The 14522-nt window shown below is 44.1% G+C and overlaps 2 protein-coding genes across 2 annotated transcripts in view; both read right to left on the bottom strand.

The window, feature by feature from the left end:
* LOC128629170 (B-cell receptor CD22) overlaps positions 1 to 357 on the bottom strand; it is a 5118-nt gene extending 4761 nt beyond the window's left edge. Inside the window, exon 1 of the mRNA XM_053675945.1 lies at positions 315 to 357. Within this exon, the coding sequence (XP_053531920.1) occupies positions 315 to 357 (43 nt within the window). The remainder of the gene's footprint in view (positions 1 to 314) is intronic.
* Positions 358 to 1972: 1615 nt separating this feature from the next.
* LOC128629169 (sialoadhesin) lies at positions 1973 to 14522 on the bottom strand. Its single transcript, XM_053675944.1, has 12 exons — positions 14412 to 14522; positions 14183 to 14293; positions 9105 to 9392; positions 7519 to 7767; positions 5753 to 5785; positions 4235 to 4819; positions 3874 to 4131; positions 3526 to 3783; positions 3163 to 3420; positions 2815 to 3072; positions 2454 to 2711; positions 1973 to 2363 (listed from the first exon to the last, which is right to left on the bottom strand). Exons 2-12 carry the CDS (start codon positions 14277 to 14279, stop codon positions 2044 to 2046), a joined length of 2862 nt encoding a protein of 953 aa, XP_053531919.1. The 5' UTR covers positions 14280 to 14293; positions 14412 to 14522; the 3' UTR covers positions 1973 to 2043.

Here is a 14522-nt window from a genome sequence, read left to right as displayed (position 1 = left end):
CCCAGGAAGGCTGCTGGCCCAGACGGTGTACCTGGTAACGTGCTCAGATCATGTGCCCACCTGCTTGCCCACATCTTTACCAGAATTTTCAATCTCTCCCTGGCCCAAGCAGTCATCCCGTCCTGCCTAAAATCAGCCACAATCATTCCAGTGCCAAAGAAGTCGCCCACCACTGGCCTGAATGATTATCGTCCTGTGGCCCTCACTCCAGTTATCATGAAGTGCTTTGAGAGATTGATTCTTCAGCACATCAAGGACTACCTCCCCCCAGATTTCGATCCTTTTCAATTTGCTTATCGTGCAAACAGATCCACAGAGGATGCCATCGTCGTAGCTCTCCACTCCGTGCTGAGACATCTAGAGCAGCGGCAGAGCTACGTCCGGATGCTTTTTGTGGATTACAGTTCGGCTTTTAATACAATAATTCCGGACATTCTCGTCACCAAATTGGTCAACCTTGGCCTCCCCCGCCTCACGTGTGCCTGGATAAAGGACTTTCTCACCAACCGGTCCCAGACAGTGAGACTCGGACCCCACCTCTCCTCCACTCGCACGTTGAGCACAGGTTCTCCACAGGGCTGTGTGCTGAGCCCCCTCCTGTACTGTCTCTACACATATGACTGTAGACCAGTCTACAACAATAATCTTATCATCAAGTTTGCTGATGACACCACAGTGTCTTATCTCAAAAGGAGAGGAGGCAGCCTACAGAGAGGAAGTCCTAAACTTGGCAGCCTGGTGTTCAAAGAACAATCTGACTCTAAACACCAAGAAAACCAAGGAACTTATTGTAGACTTCAGAAAACACAACACGGAGCTGGCCCCCCTCTTCATTAATGGTGAGTGTGTGAAGAGGGTCCACACCATCCGGTTTCTTGGCGTCCTTATCTCTGCAAACATCTCCTGGACGGACAACATCACAGCGGTTATCAAGAAGGCTCAAACGCGGCTACACTTCCTGAGGGTTCTCAGGAAGTACAATCTGGACTCCAATCTGCTGCTGATCTTCTACCGCTCGTCCGTCGAGAGCCTGCTGACATACTGTATCACCGTGTGGTACGGTAGCTGCACCGCAGCAGACAGGGAGAGGCTTCAGAGGGTAGTAAGAGCAGCACAGAAGATCATTGGCTGCCCTCTCCCCTCCCTGATGGATATTTACACTTCCCGTTGCCTCAGCAGAGGAAAAACCATCATTAAGGACAGTTCTCACCCTGGCTTTGATCTGTTCAATCTGTTGCCCTCAGGGAGACGTTACAGGTGCATCAAAACAAGGACTAGTAGATTTAGGAATAGTTTCTTCCCGAAAGCTATTACCATGATAAACAAACACATGTACTGAGTCCACAGCATATGTATATAGTGTCTCAAAACTGTGCATTTCATAGTACCCCCATCCACCCCAATATCTATCTTGCATATCTATCTTGCATATCTTGTATATCTTGTTTATTTATTTTGTTTATTTATCTTGTTTATTTATCTGTGTATTATCTGTTTATTCTTCTTGTGTATTGAATGTACATGTTTGCACGGAGCAAAAAGGAGTGGCTCTTAATTTCATTGTACATATGTATAGTGACAATAAAAAGGCATGCATTCATTCATTCATGTCATGAATTCCGTATGTGTCATGATTAATGCTGCAGTGAGCACTACTTTCATGTCGTTTTTGGTTTATTTATTAATTTTTTTGTCCTTATCTCCACCCCTGTCCTGTGATTGGCGGGTTACCCTATTGTGCACACCTGTTCTGTATTCGCTTGTTGATTGCTCGGTCTACGGAGCGTATACAGTATACTCGGCTGTCTTTAAGTCTTTAAGTCCGAGTCGTGTTTCCCTAGTGAAGTGTTTCCAACTTCCTCATTTCTTGCACTTCCTGTTTTTGACTCTCGTCTGTGTTTTTTTTTTTTTTTTGATTTATGGTTATGAATTTCCTCGTTTAATGCCGTCTGCCTGTGTTATGACCCCCGGCATAAACTTTGACAAGCGCTCGTAGGGTGTCGTCTTATAAAATCACGCGGTAAGTTTTTATACTTATCTTTCTCACCCGCATGCTACAGAACAGCGAGAGAGGATGCCAGTCGGTCGAGCAATGGAACACTTACACAAGACATTTACAGTCACTTTATCGGAGTACTTCTCGCCGTATCGGTTGCTGGACTTGCACTTGTAGTCTCCGCTGTCCTCAGAGCTGATCTCCATAATGGTGTGGTTTTTTTCTGTTCCTTTATAGGATTCGCCCAAATACCAGGTGTAGGTCTCGACAGGTGGGTTAGCGTCGCTGCTGCAGGTCAGAGTCACTACTCCGCCCTCCACTATCTCACCCAAGGGACTGATGGACACTGAGACGCTTTTAGGGGCGTCTGTAAAAAAGGACAATAGAACAGAAGTGTAAGAATATTTAAGTAGGACGCAGTCGCTCAGCTGGATGTCAGTTGCAATAAACCACTTACACAAGACATTTACAGTCACTTTATCGGAGTACTTCTCGCCGTATCGGTTGCTGGACTTGCACTTGTAGTCTCCGCTGTCCTCAGAGCTGATCTCCATAATGGTGTGGGTTTTTTCTGTTCCTTTATAGGATTCGCCCAAATACCAGGTGTAGGTCTCGACAGGTGGGTTAGCGTCGCTGCTGCAGGTCAGAGTCACTACACCGCCCTCCACTATCTCACCCGAGGGACTGATGGACACTGAGACACTTTTTGGAGGATCTGAAGGATACAAAACATGACAAAAGTACAATATATTTCGGTTTTGTTATTATACGGTGTGTCTGAATTTCTGTGAGTTTTACAAACTCTTCTAGACACTTACACAAAACATTTAAAGTTGATCCGTCTGAGTATTTCTCGCCGTATTGGTTGCTGGACTTGCACTTGTATTCACCGCTGTGCTCAGAGCTGACCCTGTTGATGGTGTAGGGTGTTCCTGTTCCTACGAAGAAGGTGTCTTTATACCAGGTGTAGGTCTCGACAGGTGGGTTAGCGTCGCTGCTGCAGGTCAGAGTCACTACTCCGCCCTCCACTATCTCACCAGAGGGACTGATGGACACCGAGACGCTTTTAGGGGCGTCTGTAAAAAAGGACAATAGAACAGAAGTGTAAGAATATTTAAGTAGGACGCAGTCGCTCAGCTGGATGTCAGTTGCAATAAACCACTTACACAAGACATTTACAGTCACTTTATCGGAGTACTTCTCGCCGTATCGGTTGCTGGACTTGCACTTGTAGTCTCCGCTGTCCTCAGAGCTGATCTTCATAATGGTGTGGGTTTTTTCTGTTCCTTTATAGGATTCGCCCAAATACCAGGTGTAGGTCTCCACAGGTGGGTTAGCGTCGCTGCTGCAGGTCAGAGTCACTACACCGCCCTCCACTATCTCACCAGAGGGACTGATGGACACCGAGACACTTTTTGGAGGATCTGAAGGATACAAAACATGACAAAAGTACAATATATTTCGGTTTTAAGTTATTATACGGTGTGTCTGAATTTCTGTGAGTTTTAGAAACTCTTCTAGACACTTACACAAAACATTTAAAGTTGATCCGTCTGAGTATTTCTCGCCGTATTGGTTGCTGGACTTGCACTTGTATTCACCGCTGTGCTCAGAGCTGACCCTGTTGATGGTGTAGGGTGTTCCTGTTCCTACGAAGGAGGTGTCTTTATACCAGGTGTAGGTCTCGACAGGTGGGTTAGCGTCGCTGCTGCACATCAGAGTCACTACTCCGCCCTCCACTATCTCACCCAAGGGACTGATGGACACTGAGACGCTTTTAGGGGCGTCTGTAAAAAAGGACAATAGAACAGAAGTGTAAGAATATTTAAGTAGGACGCAGTCGCTCAGCTGGATGTCAGTTGCAATAAACCACTTACACAAGACATTTACAGTCACTTTATCGGAGTACTTCTCGCCGTATCGGTTGCTGGACTTGCACTTGTAGTCTCCGCTGTCCTCAGAGCTGATCTTCATAATGGTGTGGGTTTTTTCTGTTCCTTTATAGGATTCGCCCAAATACCAGGTGTAGGTCTCCACAGGTGGGTTAGCGTCGCTGCTGCACATCAGAGTCACTACTCCGCCCTCCACTATCTCACCCGAGGGACTGATGGACACTGAGACACTTTTTGGAGGATCTGAAGGATACAAAACATGACAAAAGTACAATATATTTCGGTTTTGTTATTATACGGTGTGTCTGAATTTCTGTGAGTTTTAGAAACTCTTCTAGACACTTACACAAAACATTTAAAGTTGATCCGTCTGAGTATTTCTCGCCGTATTGGTTGCTGGACTTGCACTTGTATTCACCCCTGTGCTCAGAGCTGACCCTGTTGATGGTGTAGGGTGTTCCTGTTCCTACGAAGGAGGTGTCTTTATACCAGGTGTAGGTCTCGACAGGTGGGTTAGCGTCGCTGCTGCAGGTCAGAGTCACTACACCGCCCTCCACTATCTCACCCGGGGGACTGATGGACACCGAGACGCTTTTAGGGGCGTCTGTAAAAAAGGACAATAGAACAGAAGTGTAAGAATATTTAAGTAGGACGCAGTTGCTCAGCTGGATGTCAGTTGCAATAAACCCCTTACACAAGACATTTAAAACCGCTCTGTCTGAGTACTTCTCGCCGTATCGGTTGCTGGACTTGCACTTGTATTCTCCGCTGTGCTCAGAGCTGACCCTGATGATGATGTAATTTTTTCCTGTTCTTATGAAAAGGTTGTCTTTATACCAGGTGAAGGTCTCGACAGGTGGGTTAGCGTCGCTGCTGCAGGTCAGAGTCACTACATCGCCCTCCACTATCCCACCCGGGGGACTGATGGACACTGAGCAGAGTTGGGTATAATGTAACTCGTTACTGTCTGATGACTTTTTTTCTTTGATGACGCAGTAATGTAACGCATCGCATTTTAAATGGATACAATTTGATTACAATAAAATGACGGTTTTACGGTTAAGAAAACAATACTAAGTAAAATGCATTTTTAAAATAAATCATGTTTTGCCCTGAAGATATTCTCTTTCGCCCCCGAATAATTCTCCACTCTGAGCGGTTCGTCGCTACGTAACTGAACATCAGTAAAAGAAGACGGCGGTCTTGTGATTTTATATCTTCAGTGAACGGAGGTGAGTCCGATCAGACAGGGTTTACAGGAAAATGCTCGTGTCTTATTGGCTGACGGTGTCTCAATTCTGCCAAACGCTAGCTCACAGTCAGTGTGAGGGGAAAATGGACGTACGCAGATTTATTATTTTTTTTATGCAGTAAAGGTGTTGAAAATGAACCAGTATCATCCTCTGACGCTGAGCAGGAAAACACGGCGTGTAAACGTCTATGAGTTCCAGTTTACGTGAACGTGATCTGAGCAGAGCAGAAGGAAAGATAACGTACTATGCATAGCGCTGTAGCAGCTAAACCCACACACTGATAGCATAGCTGTTCCTCCTCTTGACTAGCGACACCAAACTAGCCTAGTCAGAAAATGTTTATATTTTATGGGTCTGGTAGTTCTACACACAGTGACATCACCCCAGGCAGGTTTTATAATAAATCAGATTTTTTCCGATCATGTCATACTTTGACGCAGCTGAGTTTCTCTGAGTTTCACTTTGAAGTGTATTTTTGTAGGTTTGATAAACGTGAAAGTAAAACGTGATGAGTAATCTGATGACTTTTCACGTACAGTAATCAGTAATGTTTTAAAGTAGTAATTAGCAATCTGTACTGGATTACTTTTTCTTTTTTTTGAGTAACTTACCGAACACTGATGCTGAGACCCTCTTAGGGGGATCTGAAAAAAAAAATTTATAAACACTAAATATTTAGGGTTTAAAAGCAAACTGTGCTTTTAGTGGGCCATCACTGCGATTAGATGAGAGTATACTGGGATTAGATGAGAGTATACAGGGATTAGATGAGAGTATACTGGGATCAGATGAGAGTATACTGGGATTAGATGAGAGTATACTGGGATCAGATGAGAGTATACTGGGATTAGATGAGAGTATACTGGGATCAGATGAGAGTACATTGGGATCAGATGAGAGTACATTGGGATCAGATGAGAGTACATTGGGATCAGATGAGAGTACATTGGGATCAGATGAGAGTATACTGGGATCACATGAGAGTATACTGGGATCAGATGAGAGTATACTGGGATCACATGAGAGTATACTGGGATTAGATGAGAGTATATTGGGATCAGATGAGAGTATACTGGGATTAGATGAGAGTATACTGGGATCAGATGAGAGTATACTGGGATCAGATGAGAGTATACTGGGATCACATGAGAGTATACTGGGATTAGATGAGAGTATATTGGGATCAGATGAGAGTATACTGGGATTAGATGAGAGTATACTGGGATTAGATGAGAGTATATTGGGATTAGATGAGAGTATATTGGGATTAGATGAGAGTATATTGGGATTAGATGAGAGTATATTGGGATTAGATGAGAGTATACTGGGATTAGATGAGAGTATACTGGGATTAGATGAGAGTACATTGGGATCAGATGAGAGTACACTGGGATTAGATGAGAGTACATTGGGATCAGATGAGAGTATACTGGGATTAGATGAGAGTATATTGGGATTAGATGAGAGTATACTGGGATTAGATGAGAGTACATTGGGATCAGATGAGAGTATACTGGGATTAGATGAGAGTATATTGGGATCAGATGAGAGTATACTGGGATTAGATGAGAGTACATTGGGATCAGATGAGAGTATACTGGGATTAGATGAGAGTACATTGGGATCAGATGAGAGTATACTGGGATTAGATGAGAGTATATTGGGATCAGATGAGAGTATACTGGGATTAGATGAGAGTACATTGGGATCAGATGAGAGTATACTGGGATTAGATGAGAGTACATTGGGATCAGATGAGAGTATACTGGGATTAGATGAGAGTACATTGGGATCAGATGAGAGTATACTGGGATTAGATGAGAGTATATTGGGATCAGATGAGAGTATACTGGGATTAGATGAGAGTATATTGGGATCAGATGAGAGTATACTGGGATTAGATGAGAGTACATTGGGATCAGATGAGAGTATACTGGGATTAGATGAGAGTATATTGGGATCAGATGAGAGTATACTGGGATTAGATGAGAGTACATTGGGATCAGATGAGAGTATACTGGGATTAGATGAGAGTATATTGGGATCAGATGAGAGTATACTGGGATTAGATCAGAGTATACTGGGATTAGATGAGAGTATACTGGCATTAGATGAGAGTATACTGGGATTAGATTAGAGTATATTGGGATTAGATGGGAGTATACTGGGATTAGATTAGAGTATATTGGGATTAGATTAGAGTATATTGGGATTAGATGGTGGTATATCGCTAGTCCAACTCCAATGGTCATAGAATAATCTTAGATAAACTCACTACTCTGGTTTAAGTGACCTATTTGGTAATATTTTGGGATGTAGGGCCTGTTGTGTACATGCTGGTGGTTTAATAAAGGTGGATGAATAAATGCGCACTTACAGTGGACATTAAGCGTGACAGCAGGGGAGCGATAACTTTGTCTCTGTACAGCACAGCTATAGCTTCCTGCATCCGCCTGACGGACTGATCGCAGATGAAGCCGGTCAGACCAGTAGAGGGAGTATAAATAACATCCATTTTTGTACCAGGTGAAAATCGGAGCGTTGGTCAGGCTGCAGGTGGATTTACACGTCAGAATGACTTCACCTCCTTCAACCACACTCTCAGGAACCATCTCCACCTGAAGCTCTGCGAACGAGAGGAACGACAGACGTACAGAATACCATCAACTCTCTTTATATATCATAACAAACTAAATGTGAATGTCATGCATGAATATCCCTAAAATAGATGTGTTTTTTTAACATATAGAAATTTCTGTTGTAAATCCAGTGTTTAATATACTATTTTCATGTTCTGAAGGAGGACTGTTTCTGAACACTTCCTATTTGATTACTTCCTCAGGGGCTCCACCTCACCTACGCAGATGCTATTCTTATACATATCGGTTATTCGGTTAATTTTTTATAAGAATTACCAGAATATATATGGTTAATTTTCTCGGATGAGGGAAAAACCGTTCGATAAACATTCAAACAAACGAACGCCTGAAGAAGAATCGTGTGATATGGAGAAAATCACTCAGGATTTACTACTAACATGCTCGATATTCTGTGAACATGGCAGTTGTAAATGGAAAAAGAACAGATTATTTTAAGAAAACGGGGAAATGAAATTCATGACCGCAGGAAGTTGTACATTTTTGGAAGATTCAGACAGTACTTCCTTGTCTGGAGACATGTCACGTCACGCAGCAAAGATTAGAAGCACTGTTCGTTACTGTGTTCTTCACATGAAGTTACCTGAGATTAACTAGTTTAATTCCATTGGACTCATGATGAAAAGTTCGCTATGAGCGACATAGCAGTGGCTAAGAGAGTCAGTTATCTAAGCTAGGACCTAGCAGTGGCTAAGAGAGTCAGTTATCTAAGCTAAGACCTAGCAGTGGCTAAGAGAGTCAGTTATCTAAGCTAGGACCTAGCAGTGGCTAAGAGAGTCAGTTATCTAAGCTAAGACCTAGCAGTGGCTAAGAGAGTCAGTTAGTTACAGATGCTGACGTGCACTGTAGCATCTTGATAGGTTATATCACTGTATCTCTCGATTAACGGTCCGGAGTGCCCCCTCTCAGTCATTTACACTGAGATGACACTCCCAAATGCCCCTTTACCCCACCTCCATCTGTATCTCCATGTTCAGAAAGAAAGAACATGGCTGAAATCTGCACGCGCCCAGAACAGCCAGATAATTCTCCGGTGAGTAAAAGCAAACAAATGCAAACAAACAAACAAATGCAACACTGCCAGCACACATTTTTCTACAGCTACGGCTTTTAAACTGCATTGATACAGAGCGGGAGGATGATCCACCTGAGCGCATATTTAAAATGAAAAGTGAACCTATCTGGCAGCCAGAAGCTCAAGGGAAATCAAGAGGAGGGAGAGAAGAAACAGGACGGTTGGAAGTGGTGGAGATAATGAAGAATGGATTACGGATAATTCAAGACAGCGACAGCTGATGGAGCTCACCTGTGACAGAAAGGTGAACATATCGATCAGTTGTAGCTGTTTTGCAGTGATATGTCCCTTGGTCCTGAATCGTCACGTCACTCAGTGTAACCCTGCAGCAATTCGGTGACTGTACAGTGCAATGAACCCTATTGCTGTACTGAGGGTCTGTAAACAGATCGCAAGACGTTGTAGTAGAGCACACGTTGTACACAAACGGATAGGTGTAGGTCCAGCCCAGGGTCACTGTAGATCCCCTTACAGCGCAGACATAGTGATGCTGAGTACACAGCTGCTGAGAAACAACTCCTGCAACAAAAAGTGGAAAAAAAACACCAAAAGTGTTAATAAGGATCACATGGGTCTCAGGCTGAGCTCATTTAGAACTAAAATAAGTAAAGGTGTCTAGGGTGTAAAAGTGTCTAGGGACACAGGTGTCTAGGGTGTAAAAGTGTCTAGGGACACAGGTGTCTAGGGTGTAAAGGTGTCTAGGGTGTAAAGGTGTCTAGGGTGTAAAGGTGTCTAGGGACACAGGTGTCTAGGGTGTAAAAGTGTCTAGGGACACAGCTGTGTCTAGGGTGTAAAGGTGTCTAGGGTGTAAAGGTGTCTAGGGTGTAAAAGTGTCTATGGACACAGGTGTCGAGGGTGTAAAAGTATCTAGGGACACAGCTGTGTCTAGGGTGTAAAAGTGTCTAGGGACACAGGTGTATACTGTGTAAAAGTGTCTAGGGACACAGCTGTGTCTAGGGTGTAAAAGTGTCTAGGGACACAGGTGTATAGGGTGTAAAAGTGTCTAGGGACACAGGTGTCTAGGGTGTAAAAGTATCTAGGGACACAGGTGTATACTATGTAAAAGTGTCTAGGGACACAGCTGTGTCTAGGGTGTAAAAGTGTCTAGGGACACAGGTGTATACTGTGTAAAAGTGTCTAGGGACACAGGTGTCTAGGGTGTAAAAGTGTCTAGGGACACAGGTGTATACTGTGTAAAAGTGTCTAGGGACACAGGTGTCTAGGGTGTAAAAGTGTCTAGGGACACAGGTGTATACTGTGTAAAAGTGTCTAGGGACACAGGTGTCTAGGGTGTAAAAGTGTCTAGGGACACAGGTGTATACTGTGTAAAAGTGTCTAGGGACACAGGTGTATACTGTGTAAAAGTGTCTAGGAACACAGGTGTCTAGGGTGTAAAAGTATCTAGGGACACAGGTGTCTAGGGTGTAAACGTGTCTAGGGACACAGATGTCTAGGGTGTAAAAGTGTCTAGGGCCACAGGTGTATACTGTGTAAAAGTGTCTAGGGACACAGGTGTCTAGGGTGTAAAAGTATCTAGGGACACAGGTGTATACTGTGTAAAAGTGTCTAGGGACACAGGTGTATAGGGTGTAAAAGTGTCTAGGGACACAGGTGTATACTGTGTAAAGTGTCTAGGGACACAGGTGTCTAGGGTGTAAAAGTATCTAGGGACACAGGTGTATACTGTGTAAAAGTGTCTAGGGACACAGGTGTCTAGGGTGTAAAAGTATCTAGGGACACAGGTGTATACTGTGTAAAAGTGTCTAGGGACACAGATGTCTAGGGTGTAAAAGTGTCTAGGGACACAGGTGTCTAGGGTGTAAAAGTGTCTAGGGACACAGGTGTATAGGGTGTAAAAGTGTCTAGGAACACAGGTGTCTAGGGTGTAAAAGTGTCTAGGGACACAGATGTTTAGGGTGTAAAAGTGTCTAGGGACACAGGTGTCTAGGGTGTAAAAGTGTCTAGGGACACAGGTGTATACTGTGTAAAAGTGTCTAGGGACACAGATGTCTAGGGTGTAAAAGTGTCTAGGGACACAGGTGTATAGGGTGTAAAAGTGTCTAGGAACACAGGTGTCTAGGGTGTAAAAGTGTCTAGGGACACAGGTGTATACTGTGTAAAAGTGTCTAGGGACACAGGTGTCTAGGGTGTAAAAGTGTCTAGGGACACAGGTGTATAGGGTGTAAAGGTGTCTAGGGACACAGATGTCTAGGGTGTAAAAGTGTCTAGGGACACAGATGTCTAGGGTGTAAAAGTATCTAGGGACAGAGGTGTCTAGGGTGTAAAAGTGTCTAGTGACACAGGTGTCTAGGGTGTAAAAGTATCTAGGGACACAGGTGTCTAGGGTGTAAAAGTGTCTAGGGACACAGATGTCTAGGGTGTAAAAGTATCTAGGGACAGAGGTGTCTAGGGTGTAAAAGTGTCTAGGGACACAGGTGTCTAGGGTGTAAAAGTGTCTAGGGACACAGGTGTATACTGTGTAAAAGTGTCTAGGGACACAGGTGTCTAGGGTGTAAAAGTGTCTAGGGACACAGGTGTATAGGGTGTAAAGGTGTCTAGGGACACAGGTGTCTAGGGTGTAAAAGTGTCTAGGGACACAGGTGTATAGGGTGTAAAAGTGTCTAGGGACACAGGTGTATAGGGTGTAAAAGTGTCTAGGGACACAGGTGTCTAGGGTGTAAAGGTGTCTAGGGACACAGCTGTGTCTAGGGTGTAAAAGTGTCTAGGGACACAGGTGTCTAGGGTGTAAAAGTGTCTAGGGACACAGCTGTGTCTAGGGTGTAAAAGTGTCTAGGGACACAGGTGTCTAGGGTGTAAAAGTGTCTAGGGACACAGGTGTCTAGGGTGTAAAAGTATCTAGGGACACAGGTGTATACTGTGTAAAAGTGTCTAGGGACACAGGTGTATACTGTGTAAAAGTGTCTAGGGACACAGCTGTGTCTAGGGTGTAAAAGTGTCTAGGGACACAGGTGTCTAGGGTGTAAAAGTATCTAGGGACACAGGTGTATAATGTGTAAAAGTGTCTAGGGACACAGGTGTATACTGTGTAAAAGTGTCTAGGGACACAGCTGTGTCTAGGGTGTAAAAGTGTCTAGGGACACAGGTGTCTAGGGTGTAAAAGTATCTAGGGACACAGGTGTATACTGTGTAAAAGTGTCTAGGGACACAGGTTTATACTATGTAAAAGTGTCTAGGGACACAGGTGTCTAGGGTGTAAAAGTATCTAGGGACACAGGTGTATACTGTGTAAAAGTGTCTAGGGACACAGCTGTGTCTAGGGTGTAAAAGTGTCTAGGGACACAGGTGTATAGGGTGTAAAAGTGTCTAGGGACACAGGTGTCTAGGGTGTAAAAGTATCTAGGGACACAGGTGTATACTGTGTAAAAGTGTCTAGGGACACAGGTGTATACTATGTAAAAGTGTCTAGGGACACAGGTGTCTAGGGTGTAAAGGTGTCTACAGACACAGGGGTGTCTAGGGTGTAAAGGTGTCTAGGGACTCAGGTGTCTAGGGTGTAAAGGTGTCTAGGGACACAGGTGTCTAGGGTGTAAAGGTGTCTAGGGACACAGGTGTCTAGGGTGTAAAAGTGTCTAGGGACACAGCTGTGTCTAGGGTGTAAAAGTGTCTAGGGACACAGGTGTCTAGGGTGTAAAAGTGTCTAGGGACACAGGTGTCTAGGGTGTAAAAGTATCTAGGGACACAGGTGTATACTGTGTAAAAGTGTCTAGGGACACAGGTGTCTAGGGTGTAAAGGTGTCTACGGACACAGGTGTGTCTAGGGTGTAAAAGTGTCTAGGGACACAGGTGTCTAGGGTGTAAACGTGTCTAGGGACACAGGTGTCTAGGGTGTAAAAGTGTCTAGGGACACAGGTGTCTAGGGTGTAAAAGTGTCTAGGGACACAGGTGTATACTGTGTAAAAGTGTCTAGGGACACAGGTGTCTAGGGTGTAAAAGTGTCTAGGGACACAGGTGTCTAGGGTGTAAAAGTGTCTAGGGACACAGGTGTATACTGTGTAAAAGTGTCTAGGGACACAGGTGTCTAGGGTGTAAAAGTGTCTAGGGACACAGGTGTATACTGTGTAAAAGTGTCTAGGGACACAGGTGTCTAGGGTGTAAAAGTGTCTAGGGACACAGGTGTATACTGTGTAAAAGTGTCTAGGGACACAGGTGTCTAGGGTGTAAAAGTGTCTAGGGACACAGGTGTATACTGTGTAAAAGTGTCTAGGGACACAGGTGTCTAGGGTGTAAAAGTGTCTAGGGACACAGGTGTCTAGGGTGTAAACGTGTCTAGGGACACAGGTGTCTAGGGTGTAAAAGTGTCTAGGGACACAGGTGTATACTGTGTAAAAGTGTCTAGGGACACAGGTGTCTAGGGTGTAAAAGTGTCTAGGGACACAGCTGTGTCTAGGGTGTAAAAGTGTCTAGGGACACAGGTGTCTAGGGTGTAAAAGTATCTAGGGACACAGGTGTATACTGTGTAAAAGTGTCTAGGGACACAGGTGTATAGGGTGTAAAAGTATCTAGGGACACAGGTGTCTAGGGTGTAAAAGTGTCTAGGGACACAGGTGTCTAGGGTGTAAAAGTATCTAGGGACACAGGTGTATAGGGTGTAAAAGTATCTAGGGACAGAGGTGTCTAGGGTGTAAAAGTGTCTAGGGACACAGGTGTCTAGGGTGTAAAAGTGTCTAGGGACACAGGTGTATACTGTGTAAAAGTGTCTAGGGACACAGGTGTATACTGTGTAAAAGTGTCTAGGGACACAGGTGTCAAGGGTGTAAAGGTGTTTAGAGACACAGGTGTCAAGGGTGTAAAGGTGTTTAGAGACACAGTGTACCGTAATTAATCACTAATTACATTTTTAATCAGGTTGCCAGTTCAGGTTTAAATCATGATAGAGTAAGAGTGAGTTTAAGAGAAGTGGAGCCGAGCGTTTAGCTTCAGTCGAGCAAGTATTTCAATTCAAAAGCCTCAAATCACGCGTTCACATAAACGTTTCCTCATTAGAGAATGAAGTTTAGAGAGAATACGCAGAAGAGAGCGTATAATCTTTCTTTGGATGAAGCACATGCAAAAATGTCTACATTCCTATTTTAGTTAAAGCGCAAAAAGAGTGTGACTCAGATCCATATGTACACTTACAGTATAGTAGCGTTCAAAAGAAATATATATATATATATATGCTGGAGTGCTGATATCTCCCTCCTGTTAAACAAAACCCAAGGTGTTTCTCACGGAAAATAACCCTCCACATCTACAGACTTAAAGAGATGGATGAACTTCTCACGTGAACACGTGATGCTCAGACTCACCCGTCATTACGAGCAGAAAGAGGAGAGAAGCAGGACGAACGGACCGGAACGACACCATCACGGCCAAGTCTACACGCAACAACCGAGAGGTTTTCATTTCTTCTCGATAATCTGGACACAATAAACAGCTTGTGTCATTGAAAAAAATGCGTTCAGTTAGATATGAGCACGTGCCAGACCTGACCTGTGCGGTGACTTCGTTCGAATAGAAATATGACATACACCTTACCTCGTTGTACGAACTCTGAGCTTGTTGATGTTGAAATGAACAATCAGTTCTGAGCTCGGAGTGTGTGATAGTCGCTGGTTTCCGCACTTCTCCATTACGCACCGACCACAA

The sequence above is a fragment of the Ictalurus punctatus genome, chromosome 26 (assembly GCF_001660625.3).
Source record: "Ictalurus punctatus breed USDA103 chromosome 26, Coco_2.0, whole genome shotgun sequence".
Classification (NCBI taxonomy): Eukaryota; Metazoa; Chordata; class Actinopteri; order Siluriformes; family Ictaluridae; genus Ictalurus; species Ictalurus punctatus.
This window is presented reverse-complemented; position numbering and strand designations above follow the sequence as displayed.